We start from the raw sequence: 16,802 nt of genomic DNA, 5'->3' as shown, positions 1-16,802 counted from the left end.
CAGAGTGTGTCTGCTTCCCAAACAATGATAGGAAGATTGTTCCAGAGTTTAGGTGCCAAATAGGAGAAGGATCTACCACCTGCAGTTGATTTTGATATTCTAGGTATTATCAACTGGCCAGAATTCTGAGATCGCAATAAACGTGAAGGACTATAATGCATTAAGAGCTCGCTCAGGTACTGGGGAGCTAAACCATTTATTTCGTATAGATTTTAAAATCTTGATAATTACATACAATATTTAATAGGGAGCCAATGCATTGTTGACAGAACTGGGCTAATTCTCTAAGATCAAGTTGTGTTTTTTTTAATAAGAGGTTTAATAATAGCCAGCTTAAAAGTTTCTGTTATGTATCCTAATGACAAAGATGAATTAATGGTATTAAGAAGAGGATCTATGACTTCTGGAAGCATCTCTTTCTATAGCAGTATAGGGTCTAACATACACTGTTAAAAAAAAAAAAAAAATTAAAGGAACATTTTGAAAACCCATCAGATCTCAATGGGGAAAAAGGTCATGCTGATGGGTTAAGGGCCTTCTACTTTGCTGGGAGACACAGCAAACTTTCTGGCAATGGCATATATTGATATGTGATCCTGGAGGAGTTGGACTGCCTGTGCAACCTCTGTAGGGTCCAGATATCGCCTCATGTTACCAGTAGTGACACTGACCCTAGCCAAATGTAAAACTTGTGAAAAACAGAAAAGATGAGTAGGTAAAAAAATGTCACTGCCTCCACCTGTTTTGGGGGTCGTCTCATTGTTGCCCATCTAGTGCACCTGTTATTTCAATAACACCAAAGCAGCTGAAACGGATTAACAACCCCCTCTGCTACTTAACTGATCAATTACGACAATGAGTGGGTCCTGACACGTGTTGTCTAACTCCAATAGAGTTTAGAATATCTGTAAAAGCCAATCCCAATGCATCTTTTAGATGATCTATATGGACATTAAAATCACCAACAATTAGGACTTTATCCACAGCCTGTACTAACTCTGATAGAAAATCAGCAAATTCTTTGATAAAAACTGTATGGTGCCCTGGTGGCCTGTATCCAGTAGCCAGCACAAATGTCAAACCGGATTTAACAGATACACAACATAACGTTACAAAAAGCACCATCACTTTAAAGGAATTATATTTGAAACTAGTTTTCTGAGTAATACTGAAGATATTACTATAAATTACAGGAACACCTCCCCTTGCTTTCAGATGAGGCTCGTGTTTATAACAGTAACCTTGAGGGCTAGACTCATTTAAAGTAATGCAATCGTCTGGTTTTAGCTAGGTTTCTGTCAAACACAGCACATCTAGTTTATAATCTGTGATAATATAATTTACAATAAGTGCTTTTGAAGAAATGGATCTAATATTTAGCAACCCAAACTTCATCATTTGTTCATCTGTTATATCTCTTTTTTATTTGTTGAACATCAATTACATTTTCTCCCTTAAATAGTTTAGGAGTTTTTTTTGTATTTGCTAAATCGAGGAACAGACACAGTCTCTATGTGATAATATCTAGGTGAAAAAGTCTCTATGGGTTGGGATTTATCTGACTTCTGTGAAGTGAGACAGCTAACAGGTGGTCGGTTTAGCCAGTCTGTCTGCTTCCTGAACAGGGCCCCAGTCTGTCATGTTTCAGCTGTAAGTGTGCCATATTATGTGCCATATTAATAGAAAGAAGAGCGGCACCATCTCAGGAGGGATTGATACCATCTCTTTCAAACAGGTCAGGTCTTCCTCAAAACTTTTCCAATTGTCTATGAACCCCATATTATTCTGTGGACACCACTTAAGCCGGGGACACAACTAACGATTGTAAGGCCGATTATGAATGTAATTTGATACTTACGACTGATCATGTCCAATCGGCCCGAGTCAGAGCCAGTTGCGTTCAGTCTGTGTTTACAGTTGGTGCTTAAAATCGTGCAGTGTGCTGCGTCTAACGATTCTAGTCTTAGAATTTTAGAAACAGTCATTGCCAGTCCTCCTCACAAAGATTCTTCTCAAATTTGATAATTCCCACTTCTGAAGTAGTGATTATGAGCAAATCGCATTCAAGTTTCGTTATTTTTTTTTTTCAAGGAAAGTCATCTTTACAATAGCACTGAGAGCACGTGAAGGCAGCATAATATTTGTGACCGATGACGTCTCTGTTTCCTTGGAGACTGTGTCAGGCGATTGTAAACAAGCGGCGAAATGGCGTCAAAAAAACGTTTGAAACATAAAAACACATTGGACAACCGGTATGGAAGAAAAACTGGTTGAACTCTGGCAAGAGTACGAATACAACATATCTTCGAAGGAATACCATTATAGAAGCGATAAGGAAAGAAGCTGGGCTGCTATTGCGGAAGCTTTGAACGTGTCAGGTAATGTACAGGGCCGGTTTATCCATAGACGGCATTGGGCGAGTGTCCTGGAGCACCAGCCAATATTATTTATCTGATACGGATACAAAATTAACAGTTGATACAATATATACAGAGAGAATATAAAGAGCCCTGCCCCTTTGATCGCAAAAGTGAAAGTGCCCTTTGAGGTCGCATTGTGGTAGTATAACGTTACTTCTGTGGTAATTTAATGGTCTGTACAGTGCCGTTTCAAGTCGAACAAGCTTCATTGAGGATCGCAGCTTATCGTTGCTTAACAACGGCCGACACCACCGGAGTGCAAGCCCTAAAAATAGATTTAACAAAGTTTAACGTTACTCACCTCAAATTCTCTCTGTAGAGAACAAATCCATGTTGCCTCTCCAGCCAGGACCTCACACATATCCTGCGCGTTTTTCCACTTTTTTAGTTATTTTCCACACAAATATAGCTGCAGATGAAGAGCACGAGCTGTTTGTTTACATCCATTTTCAAGATCCCGCACACAGTGTGTTGCTTAGCAGCAGTCTCAATCATAAACGTTTGTGTTCTTCTCCGACTGTCAACGATTAAAATCGGCTCCAGTCGAAGGAAACAATCGGTATGTGTGTTCAGTTCAGTCTTAGAATGTTTCAGCTAATCGTTAGGTGTGTCCCCGGCTTTAGACAGCCAGCCAATGAGTGATCACAGTCTGCTAAGTATCTCATCATTCCGGCGAACAGGAAGGGGGCCAGAGCAAATCATAGTGTCTGACATCATACTTGCAAGTTCTCCCACCTCTTTAATGTTAATTTTAGTGATCTCTGACTGGTGAAGTCGGACATCATTAGTGACGACATGAATAATAATCTTAGGGTATTTACGATTACCATTAGCCAGCACTTGATGTCACGCACTCTGGCTTCCGGCAAACATGTGACTATGGTGGCTGGTGTCTCTATTTTCATGTTCTGTGTAATAGAATCACCAATAACTGGGGCACTTTCAACAGGATTCTCAGTGGATGCTCTCAGTGGGGAGAACCTGTTTAAATCGGAATTAAACAGTGGTGTTTTGCCCTGCAACTATGCCATCTCACAGTCACTTGGTTGCCCTGCTTCATGGGCTATACAGCCAGATGTAACTAACAATGTACAGGGATTCACTAAGCTGGTCACATCCAAAACAGTATCTAGAGTCCTTGCATTCTTACTATCCTTGATTAAAGTTTGGATGCGGGTCTCTAATTGTGAGATTTTCTGTCAGCCTGACTATTTCTCTACATTTATGTGTAAGCAAATTAGTTAAAAAGAAATATGAATAATTAAGCATAACTCATTATACTTAATTATAAATATTTGAACCAGTTAATCAAATTAACTTAATGTGGCTGAATTAATATTACAATCAATTAATCTGTTCGGACAGCGAACACTCAGTATTGCTCGACTATCAACTTCTCAAAAAGGATATTTTCTGTGGCCACAGAAAAACATCGCTTTCTTAGCATGTAGCTGAGATTGTAATCCTTATCAGGGACATTGGTTTCATAAGCAGATCAGAATCAACTCGCAAGAGTGTGTACACAAGTTTTATTTATCTGAATCACAAACACATAACTAAACTAACAAACACAAACATACATGCATACAGTTTACAAAGGGAAAGAGAGAGCTGACGCAGAATACAGGAAAGCAAGAAGTTACAGCATTGTTTGAAATTCAGCAGATCAGCAGCCTTGAGCAAACCACCAGTTTAGTTTTAACAGGCCCTTCTTTAAAAGGGGTAAGGATACTTACTGTATCAAATAATGAGACTAAGTTTGATACTTGCATGTCTCGCCCATTTGAATTAAAACTGTCCTGATGCAATTTGTGGAGGCTCCCATTGAATCTCTGCTGAAATTGTGTTGATGAAAGAGAACCAGTTGGATTCAGAGGATCTTTAGTGAATGGAAGGTCTAGGCCGAAGCCTGGCACAAGCTTGGGGTTCCTTAGAAGCTTGTTGTAGAGCATCATCTTCACATCAGCATTGTTCAGTAAAGGAAAAGAGACTGGGATCTTGTGATCAGTGATTTTAAAGGGTGAAGATGCCACACCCTCTTGAGGTTTCTGATCCAATAAGGAGTCGTCCCCTCAGAGGAAACTTTACGAGTCTTCATGCCCTTGGCAGGATATTAGCATAAGACACTGGATTGGATGAATGAGAGAAGGACCTTCTAGATTCTTATAATACTAATGTGTCACAGAGTTAGCAACATGTAACATTAATTAACAAATAGGAAACCAAAAGTTGGAGTCCATCGATACCAAACATGCTACCCATGAGATTTTAGTTAACCATAATATGCAACTCTGTAACATTTAATACCAAAATAATTCTAAAGAGAGAATTAATACATAGAATAAAGCCTATAAAAGGAAAATCATGAAAAGGGAAAATTGGACACACATTTATAAATTTCTCATGTGGTTATATATAGAATATATAGGATTTAGTGGGTTTATTTGTTCTTCTCAGAAAGAATGAAGTCAGAGTCACTATCTTCTCTGCACATTCCTGACAGCAATAAAACACACATGACAAGTTAACAGGCTAGCGAAATGCTAACATTTGTGATTGCGATTTAGATTAAAAGATTAAAAGCTAGTGTCAGATATATGGTGATTAGAAAGTTATATGTATTAATATAAACAACAAGGAATGATAGTAAATAGTATACCTAATTAACTCTAATACTGCTTTGGTGGTTCCCATATGAACACAGATCGGCGATAATTTTAACACCAGGGAATTTACTGTATGCAAAGAACTGGGGTCAATTTCCAGTAAATATAATTGTTTACTCATTTTAAACTGTGTCAGAAGTTTGAGCCATTTTTGCAGTTATTGGACAGAAAGAGATAGACACAGATATTTTAAAGGCAGCAATGTAGTATGTGGTTTCATTAGGCAGAGTAGTTTGTCTTGATGGTTGCTTTTTATGTTTTCCAGAGGCAGATGGCAGCAGTGGAAATGGCCAACAAAAGGATCAGTCAGAAGAATTCAAAAGTAAAGTGCTTGTGTGTGTGTGTGTGTGTGTGTGTGTGTGTGTGTGTGTGTGTGTGTTCTTGTTTATATTACATCGTGGGGACCAAATGGCCCCACAATGTAATAAAAACCTGAGATCACCTTCATTGTGGGGTCCAGCCAGCGGTCCCCACGAGGGAAATGGATTAATAAACATACTAAAAGATGTTTTTTTGAAAATGTAAAAATGCAGAATGTTTCCTGTGATGGTTAGGTTTAGGGATAGGGGTAGGGTAGGGGGATAGGAAGTACGGTTTGTACAGTATAAAAACCATTACGCCTATGGAGAGACCCCACTAAGATAGGTGCGCCTGTTTGTGTGTGTGTGTGTGTGTGTCAACTTTTTGGGGACACTCCCCAGAAAATAGCTAAATCTGCTATGCTATTGGGAACATCTGGGGACATCCTCAATTGTAAATACAACAGATAAATAAAGATTTTTAACCTAAAAATGCAGAAAATTAGGTTTAGGTTATAGTATTTAAACTAGTTGTATAGAGAATAAAAGTAGTCTACAGAATATCCCAGTTTACAGAAATATATAAATCTCTGTGTATAAAATAAAATTAGGGTTTCAGAGTGTGACTAGTTTTAATTAAACGAGTCAGTTCATATGGGATCACTGATAAAACATCATGTATAACCTCTGTTTTTTGTCTTTGTTAGGTGAAAAGTGGAAGGTAAGCACCAAAACTCTTCTGTACAATTGTCATGTTACAAATAAATTTTAAATTCAGCATTGCATTGTGCTTTAATGAATGAACTTTTTTACTTAAGTCTTATCATTGTAAGGTACATAGCCATCTAACACAGATACAAATACATTAATATTTCCTTACAAAAAAAGCCAAGCATGACATGAGGTGTGCTTTGCAGCAAGGCAATACATGAAAAAAGAGCTCAACAAAACACCAGATTCTTTTACAGCAATGTTAGACAAAGACTAGATTGGTTGTAGGACCATTGTGAATAACAGACATCAAGTACACTGCACAAACACAAACAAGTGCTACTAGTAAAATTAACTTAATGTGGATAATATACTGTCTCAGATGTTTATTTAAATAGTCCAAATGACACAGACACTAAAGTACAGGTCAATACACTCACTTTTTCTGAGGAACATTTATGTCATTACTCACATTACTCAAACTCTTGACTTGGCTTGAAACCCCTGATCACCAATCACTTTTATTACATGGACAACAACAGCTGACAACTTTCTGCTTTACATTTCTCCTTGTGTGTTTTATAGAAGAAAGTAACTGTAAATGCATTTCAAAGGACATGAGGATGAATCATTAAAAATTGTATTTACTGAAATGTAAAGCTGTCTAAAGACTTTTTGAGATGGATCGAATTGTCTTTTAAAACTAAAGTGGGATGTCAACATCATATTCTGTAATTATTAACAAGAATATAAAAATAGAACTCCATTAAATTGTAACTCGCTTTGTTCAGTTGTAGGTGTATGTAGACAAGGTGTAATTTTCTGAACAGAGATTCTTGTTTTCTGCCTTTCAAATATAATCTGTTTTTAAATGCTCAGCTATCATGAATCCTATATATAATCATGTATTGATGGATACATATTATATGTATCCATCATATTACATAATACATTGTTTATTTTTATATAAACATATTATATTGTTTATTTTTACGATTTATAATATGTAAGGCTATTTTTTTGTTTAATTTTATATTATAAGGTGACTTCTTTCTGGATGTTTCTGGACATTGTTGAGAAGGATGCTGAACTGAAACAGAAACTGAATGAAAATGATCTCCTCTTTATAAATGAGTTAATTGAGGGAGTTGATACTGCAGACCCAAAGGTACAAAGTCAAGCAAAATGCCATATCAGTCAATGTTCAACAAGTTATACAGTGTTCAAAATTGTACTGAAACTTTTTTTTTATTCTTTCAGTGGCCAGCAAAGGGCAGGACTGAGGACAAGGCTTTCCTGTATGAAATTGTGATAAATAAATGGAATGGCATTGATGTGCACAGATGGGACTATTTTGCACGGTAAAAAAATTATATTATATTTTATATATATATATATATATATATATATATATATATATATATATATATATATATTAAGGCTGTCAATGTTGACGCGCTAACGTGTGAGATTAATTCAAAATCCTTAATGCGTTAAATTAATTTAACACATTGTAATGAATTTGTACAGGTTTAATGAATTTATGGGTGAAATATATGAATATAATAAATCATAAAGCCTTTATGATGCATATATCGACCCAAGGGGAAATTAAACACATATTGTGAATTAATTACAACAAATTATAATCAATTACATATATGATGAGTTCTGTTTTAATAGATATTTAGAGAAACTATATTAGTTTGTCCAGCAAACCGCTAGCTCCTCACAGACTATTATAAAAAGGACGTTAAAGTGACCTGGTTTTTGTTGAATGAGCAGCAGAACAATCGAGCATGGATAATGTGTTTAATATATGAAAGCTACTAATACAGAGGTCATGCATCTAAATATATATACAGGATATACACATATATACAAGAGCGTACGTAAAGGCAGGAAAAGAGAGAAGACAAGTAATCAAAGATTGGCAAATTTAAACCTCTGAGAGCCAGCAAGGAAACTCAGTACACAAATCGTAAAGAAGTTAATACTTGCATATAGGTTCGTGCTGTGGTTTAGAGTTTCAGAGCACTCGGTTTGGTAATTGGTCCTTCTTCAGGAGGGTGTTTCTTCGGCGGGTTGTTCAAATGAGGTTTAAACTGAAGAGTAATATAACCGGAAAAGAAAGAAGAGAGAGTCCGTCTCCTAGGTGATGGCGGATGACGAAAGGTCTGACAAAAGCAAAGCTTGTGCCAAGAAGATGGTCCTCCCGATGCCGAATAGCGCGTGATGGGAGCGCGGTCGCCTGAGCCATCCGGGAGAGACGTGCACGAGAGAGGGCGATGGATGATTCAGAGGCAAAACGAGAGACAAAGGAAAAGTTGCATGTTGTTGCTTTTATGGAAAACCAAGCTAACAAACCTCATTGGTTGGAACGGCCAATAGATGCGTAGCAATGTTGGCGGGCAAAGCTTTTCTTTGTCTTGTCTTGTGCCTCAATTTGCATAATTTATGATATGTTAGATCAGGGTACATTTTCCTTCATAGTACCATTAACAACGCCCTGCGTTTCCGCCATTTTGTGGTGAAAGCGAGTGTCAGTCCACTAGTTTCTATGGCAATATCAGCTGCTTTGTTAAAAAAACATACATTAAAGCTGAAATCCAACCTGAATGATGACAACACAGAATAAAATACTATCACTAGTGATCATCAAATCCTTTTAACAGTTTATTTTACACACTTTGTGTTTAAGTCTTTCACTTTTTTCACAAAACCTTTGCTCTCTAGAAACCCAGTCAGTTTGGGTTAAAATTCTTTAAAAGATCTAGTATTAGCATTATAGACACTGAATTAATACCAACATATGAAATTAAATTAAGGACATACATCAGAAAAATTGGGAATGTTGGACAATAAATATATGAATATAACAGCTTGATTTTGCAGTGTTGTCTAATGTCCGTTAAAGCAAAAGTGTCCAAAAGTGTGAATTATGGGATAATGGACACAGCAATACATCATGTATTATAAGATCATTATGTTTGTAGCGTGATCCAATAAAACATACAATATAGCCTATTTCAATTCAGACCTAGATGTTATTACTATTACTACAGTAGGTCTGAAATATATTGTTCACAGCAAACATGATGATCTTAAATTTATTAATTCTTAATTTACTATTAATAAATGTGTAAAGTTTCATAAAATGGAAATGCTCAATAAAGTAGGCTAACTACGTTACCTCAGATGGATGAATGGTTGGATTCCTCAACTGGTAAAATAAAACATGTATAAGACAATAGAACATTTACTGTAGGATCATACAATTTACTGGTGACTTAATCTAAAAAACTGTTCTATTGCGCTTCTGATTTGGCAGAGAAATTCGCAGATTTTGGGTGCGTAAGATGTGAAGGATTCAATGGTCCAGTTAGTATTTTCACCCCATAATGGCGGCCGCGCTACCGGAGCGCCATCTAGTGGCTGTTACCCAAAAAGTATCAAAGTTTCACCTCTTGGGTTCTAAGCTCTTTGTTATATCAGAGATGGCAGAGAGAATTATTTATTCCAGTGTCTGTTTTGCTTTAAAACACAAACTCTCTGTCATATTCTGTCGTTGTATTTGAGGAGCGCAGATGTCTATGGCGGCATTATAATGCCATTAATGACTAAGCGCACAACTGATGCTTGCGTGCACAGTAAATCACTTCCTTGAGAGGATAACAGATCTACACGCGAGGAAACGGGAGCCCGCAAGCTCATTTTAAACCCACGTCATCACTTCCCACACTCACGCTCGACCTTCTGTTCCGCTCGTGCGAACACTTTTTATTTTTGACAGTCGTGGGGCGGGACTTTACTTATTTCATTGTAACCTCAAATGTCATTGGTCAATTCAGTATTTCTGGAAGTCTGTTGTGATTGGACACCTGTTGTAAAATGATTAGACGTGTCTTCATCAATGGACCAGATGCAAGTGGGTTAAACTTTATTTATTGACTGACTAATTGCATTATTATTATAATATGTCCTTACCAGATACTATAGTGATACCTTTCTGGACCTCAAAAGATCCAATGACGCACCGCTTCAGGGCCCTGCTGATAAAGCACGTCCTTGTCCCTATCTCTTTTTGTGCAGTCAGAAGCATCTGAGATCGCTTTGTGCCATTCATATCCCGGGCAGACTCTATCTTGCGGACGAGGAGCAGGTCCTTTTGTTTGTGCTGTATTGGCCCAGCCGGACCTGGTTCTCCGAACTAGTTCTCCTTGCAGGCCCTCCTTGGCCTATCCCTGTGAGGAAGGACCTTCTTTCTCAGAGACGGGGCACCCTCTGACACCAGAGTTCTCCCTATCACCGTTATGATGGTTGATATGTTCTTGTAAGACCTCCTTGAGCAGACAGCTTGTTAGCATATTCCTGTTGGGGTATGCTTCCCAGTGTATTCTGTATTTAGTGTAGTCCTTTGCTCATGTTGAGTCTCATGACAGGGTACTATAACTTTTACAGGTCACTGGAAGACAGCTATTGTGGTATTTTGTAAGGGACCCCATTCGTCAGTCTGTTCTGACGTAACATCTCCGTTCCCTCCTTCAGGGAACGAGGGTTACATACGTAACCTAGATGTTAACTTTTACATAATGTCTTAACTTAATTGTAAAAAATCTAATAATCCGTGCTATTCACATACTATACATTGTTTACTCCGAAAGTTACGATTAATTGATTGGTTTGACCATTTTGTCATGGGAAAAAAATGTGTTTTGATGCGGGGCAATTCTTGATAGACTTTTTACTCATTTCCTCCACTTCTGCAGTTATTTTTCTCTTGTTGCATTTCTCAAAGTCATCTTGAATATTGCATTGTCAATACCAGAGGTGTAAATTCCATGTTCAGAAAGTAAAAGTCCTCCTCAGTATTTTGTTCTAATCACCTGGATTTGTTCTGGAACACTGGAGTTTTTGCTGTGTGGGTGGAATAAACATATGGCAGGACTTTTACTTTCTGACCCCTGTACTTTACACCTCTGGTCAATACAACAATTTGAGAGAACACCCCATAAGCTGAATTAATAAATTGATGTTGATTTTCCTAAATGTTTTGTTTGGACTAATAAGGTCATTGCACACTGAGTCCGAAATTCGCATGCGAAACTTTCGCACGTTAAAAAATAAATTCGACCTCACGTTATGTCAATCGCGTTTGCACACTGCCTCCGAAACTTTCGTCCGTCAAAAAAATATTCGGATCAGGTTCGATTTTCTGCGTTTTTCGCATCCGTGGCACGCATTTTGAGAGACGTTTTGACAATTCAGAGCCACCGTACGCGAACGCAAAAATCCAGAATGCCATCTGACAAGTTGATGCACGTCGTCTACAGCACAAAACAGCAGCACTGAATGACTAACAACGTGAGGAATACACAGAGACCGAATATAAAGACAGATTGTGCCAGTAGTAAAGCATCAAACAGAGCCACTGACATCCTGAAGTAAACTTTGAAACGCTCGGATAATCCCGCAGCTCCTTGATGAGGTGAATTCTCCTTTCTCTCTATACAATCTCGGGATTGAATAGACCCAATATTTTCTCTTTCTTTTTCAGAGAGGAGACAACTAATCGTGCTCACTGCTTGAAGACTTCATTTTGTATTGTTTTGCGATTTGTTTTGCGATTTTTTCGCAACGCATTCATTAATACGCATCGGACTCAGTGTGCAAGGTCTCGGTGCGTGACGAATTTTTAGGATTGCGAATACGAAAAAACGCATGCGAAAATTTCGGACTCAGTGTGCAAAGGCCTTAACCATTATGGTGATTAGTATTCCTTTGGTTGGACACTTTGAATTTCCCATTGATGCTGCGAAGCAACAAGAAATCACAGTTATTTGATTTTTAAAAAAGGGAAGTAATAAATAGGTTGCTTTTAAAAGATGATATAACTAAATCATTAACTAGTCTATTTTTTTTGTTGAGCAATATTCTTTTGAAACTTTATTGTTAACACTTATGTCACCTTGTGGGAGTTTAAATTGGGTTAATATAATCCCTCTATATTTGTGACAATATCTAGCACTTGACTATGCTTGAGTCACACACAGACTTCAAGATGCAGCATGTAAAACACAATTGTAACAATTACATTTTATTTAAAGTAAATTATCAAGTATTCTCTACAGCTCATTTTTAGTTACTAGAACTCTTGTGTAAGTTAACTATACTATTTTTTGCCAGTACAACATACTGTTCCTATTTCACTTTACATGGAACTTTACGTTTTTAAGGCAATCAGTTTGCATGCTTCTTTGGGGGTAAGTCTAACTAATTAGCTTTTAGTGTACTCACTTTATCTTGGTATTACACTTTGACCTGTGGGGAAAAAGATTAATGGTTTAATAGATAATTTCTACAATTGAAGCAATAACCAAAGACTATTATGCTGCATTCACAGCACTAGGTGTCATATAAAGTAAAAAAACAAATCTGGCATATCTGTCTGCAAAACATAAACCAATATGGTGCTGATAACATTAATGTTCTTTCTTACAGAGACTGTCATCACCTCTGCATCCCAAACAGCGTTGACCATCAGCATCTGCTGAAATCTGCTCGAGTCTGTGAGGTGGATGGGAGGAAACACATCTGCTTCAGGGACAAGGTACCTGATACACAAGATCACTTATCACTTACTACTAATCCGTTTTATAACACTGCAGTTTAAAATCAATACCACAAAACATTAACTCTGTACAATATATATATATTCAAAAATAAAGATGATTGTCTATATATACCTAGAAAAAGCTGGATCTTCTGCTGTAGAATCACAGTGCTGCTGTAATCAATAAAGTAAATCTAATTCAGAGATTGGGCTCTAAATGAGTTTGGTGATTCAGGTAAAATAGTGATTATGAGAAAACATAACCAACATCCATCTTTTCTCTTTGCTTGTCTGGCTGCTATAACTCACTTATAGCAGCCAAACAAAATCTAACATTAAAAAGTCAAGGGTCACGAGTCCAATGAAAGCAAACCCTGATCTCCATGATGATGACTAAAAAATTGTGATTTTCTTCTTTGATTCTGCTTGTTAACATCAGGTATCTTCAATAATGGTCAATCATTACTCAATTAATCACTTAATTATCTCATTAACTTTAACACTGCTTCAGTGTTCATTTAACACTTTTATTCTAACACTTTAACACTCTTGAGTATGGTCTCACATATACTCCCAGGAGAGTTAATTTAACACGTTTTGCTGTGTACCTTTTAAAACACGTTCCTCTAACATCAAGAAAACTGGATGTTTTTTTATGTTCCCAGAACCAACACTGAATATTGAGAACATTCTCCAAGAATCTGTTAACAAGAATAACACAAAAATCTGTTAGCTGGGTATAGGCTAAACACGGCATCCATAACTTTTTTTATTTAATTTTTTTATTATGCAAACAGACAATTACAGTATTTACAGATGAGAGATTAAATGCAAAATACAAATACAAAGACCAACAAAACATACATAACAGCCAGTAAGATTTGTGTATGTGTGTGTGTGTACTGGGTGTGGAAATGGAAATATATGAATAAAGGAGCATGTAGGGAAGTACAACAGACATAACCAGAGTCATGAGAAAAAAAAAAAAAACATAATAATAATAAAAAAATAATAATAATAATTTTAATGACAATAATGATGATGATAGTATTATACAAAAACTGGAGAATGGAGGATGAGGAGGGTGACAATAGCAATAGTAATATCAATAATAATAATAAAAATTATAATAATAATGATAAATTCAAATAGTATTAGCAATAGTTGTAATGATAAACATATTAACAAATATACTAATTACATCCAGAATGAGGGTGAGGTTAAAGGATCAGGAAGAGGACAAAATAAAAAAATAATAGTTGTAGTAATAGCAATGATAATAATAATAATAATAATGGTAATAGTAATAATAATATGAATATTAATATTAATAAAATTGCTATGGCTATTAATGATAAGGTATTATAAAGCTGCCTCTGATCCCCTGCATTGCCATGGCACAGAAGAGACCCCCGCCTACGTCATGTTGCAGCGGGCTATCAAGGTGAGGTGCTGCGGGGCCCAAGGGTCCAAAATCTACACCCATCTCCGGCCGTCCCACACATGCCACACTTACCCGCTTGCTTGTCTTTGTCCGTGTTTTTCTCGTGATAGGCATATGTTTATGTCGACTAGTGTTTAATGTTAATTAAAGTGTTAATCAGCCCAGTGCGAAGCCCACGCCACACTTACCCTATGTGTGTGCTTTTTTTTGTTTTTTTGTAACTTGTTTTAAGCTCCAGTGTCCACAACTTTGACAATAACCACATTACTCACACTCTTGTATCTGGGATCTCCCTGCGATCAACACAGACTAAACAATGTAAAGAAACAAAATGTCCTTGTACAAAGTTATACAGCATCTAAACAAATGCCATGCTCATACCTCACTATGGTGCTTCAGGGTCACAACACCGGAAGGAGATGGAAAAGGTCAAAACATCAGGAAGTTATGCAATCTTACCAACCTTTGTGCTTTTTATAGGGCAAAATAAATACATATGCCCCACCCCATACACCATCCTTATTATCCACTCAGTCACACTGTAAATAATTATCTTAGGAAACTTAACTCAGTGTAAAATAAATATAAAGTCAAAATCAATGGTTCATATTGGAGAATATTTTTGAATGAAAATAAAATAAAATTGAAAACATTTCATTTCAGTATTTACAACTGAGATTAGATTAATTCAATCTAATCTAATCAATTAATGACACAACCCAATAATAAAAGTTATGCATAATGCCTTTTGTGAACGGTTCAATGTCTCTGTTTTTCTTACAGGTGGCAGATAATGTTTATGACATGTTTAAAACCCAGTACACTCTGTACAGCCAGGCCTACATGCACAAGATCGTCAAGATCAATGAAAAAAAGTAAAGTCTTTTAGTTTTTACTCAGTTTTTAAAATCTTCACGTGTTGTTTAAAGTTAATCATTTATTGGTTAATATATTTTTTATTTGTTCATTAGAATTATAGATGCCCTCTTAGAAGCAAAAGACAAGCTCCCCAAGATCGCACCAATTGCCATATCCAAATTACAAGATGATATTAAGAGTAAGATCCAAAGGATTACAGGAGCCTCTTCAGACACTCATGAGGATGATGAGAACTCAACACTCAGAGAGATGAAAGAGTTTGCCAAACTGACAGGTCAGTTGAACAGATGAGATTTATGTATTCCTTTGTTTTCTACTCAGTTGTTTTCATTTGTTTCAGAGAATACTTTTTAAGACAAGTTTCTTTAATTGAGACAAAGGATAAAGTTCAAACAAAACTGTTTTTATTTCCATCAGATCACATCTTTGAGGAGATCTTGTACTCCACTGATGTCGAGCTGGAAGGTGCCCGAAAGAAACTTGAGGATGTTGTCAAGAGACGCCTGCCAAAATGTGTGGGAGAAGCCAGACTAAAAAAAAAAGACAAACTTACAGACAAAAAGGCCTTAAATCAGGCCTTACAGGTAAAGAATTTTTACAATTGAGTAAAGTTAACTTAAAAAGTGTTGGATTTTACTACAGTGACTGGGAGAGGACATGTTTGGTTCACTTAATTTTGTTGTGGCCACAACATATTAACTTGTGGGAATGTGATGGCCACTAGATCATTTCTTCAAGGTAACAACATTCTTATGTCGTGGCCACATGATGTAAAGTCATGGCCTCGAGATCCTATGGTGAGGGAACAACATTTTTGTTCTCATGGCCATGAGTTAAATACGCAAACAACCTGCGCGACCATAGCAACCTGGAATAATCATAAATGGATAAGATTATAATAATATTTATTTTTAATTAAGAAAAAGTGCAGAATTAAGAAATGATTATATTAACATATTGTTTTTTGCACGATGGTGCCTAGACAGCAAGCATTCCAATGAAGTTTGTTATCAATAAATGATAAAAGAATATTTAAGAACATAAAATAATATAGGCCTACAAGAAAACATTTTTATCAATCCCATCTCACAGCCTTTTAAATCTATTCACTGATCGTGTCTTTATTTTTTTATTTGTCTGTTATTATTATTATGTCTATTAAAGGTAAAAAATAAATAAATATAAAGTGTAATGTGTCAGGGTTATCTGGTCATGTTTATTCTTATGGCCCGTCCACACAGAGACACGTTTAGATGCATACACAAAAATTTTGTATCGGATAGGCGTTTCGTCCAGACGGATCCAGTGTTTTCAGAGCCTGAAACCGGGTCCCAGAGTGGATAAATCTGAAAACGACAAGCTTTTCCATAGCTGTATATATTATATATATATATATATATATATATAATACATATGGGCCCTTCTACAGAATTGGTTCAAAGTCAAAGTTGGAAAAGTCTTTAAGCAGTGATGAAAGGGCCATCGCACCAATGCCACTGCCACACGGTGGCTTTAGGAAAACAGAGCATGGTGGGCAATATGCATTTAAGTATAAAAATAGCCATTTAAAAATACTTTATATTAATTAGCCAAGTGTTGCATGATTTAATGTGTTTCTAGCATGTTTCAGGGAGTGAATTAAAATGTAAAGCATGCCATTCCCTGTTGACAGCAGGTGGCAGCCATGCATAAAGATTTTAGATATACAAAGGCAGTGTACTCATGAACGGGAGAAAGCGTAACACACAATATGGCGGGTTAGACCCGACT

The 16,802-nt window shown here is 36.6% G+C and overlaps 1 protein-coding gene across 1 annotated transcript in view; it reads left to right on the top strand.

Annotated features, from left to right (window-relative positions):
• LOC137036102 (uncharacterized) overlaps positions 1–16,802 on the top strand; it is an 81,524-nt gene that overhangs the window by 55,284 nt on the left and 9,438 nt on the right. The window contains exons 20-27 of the mRNA XM_067410071.1: positions 5,352–5,408; positions 6,093–6,106; positions 7,139–7,264; positions 7,357–7,457; positions 12,598–12,706; positions 14,937–15,028; positions 15,125–15,306; positions 15,450–15,616. Coding sequence (XP_067266172.1) covers positions 5,352–5,408; positions 6,093–6,106; positions 7,139–7,264; positions 7,357–7,457; positions 12,598–12,706; positions 14,937–15,028; positions 15,125–15,306; positions 15,450–15,616 — 848 coding nt within the window. The remainder of the gene's footprint in view (positions 1–5,351; positions 5,409–6,092; positions 6,107–7,138; positions 7,265–7,356; positions 7,458–12,597; positions 12,707–14,936; positions 15,029–15,124; positions 15,307–15,449; positions 15,617–16,802) is intronic.

This window comes from Chanodichthys erythropterus, chromosome 14 (genome assembly GCF_024489055.1).
Source record: "Chanodichthys erythropterus isolate Z2021 chromosome 14, ASM2448905v1, whole genome shotgun sequence".
Taxonomy (NCBI): Eukaryota; Metazoa; Chordata; class Actinopteri; order Cypriniformes; family Xenocyprididae; genus Chanodichthys; species Chanodichthys erythropterus.
Note: the sequence above shows the minus strand (reverse complement) of the source record. Positions and strands in the feature narration are given on the sequence as shown.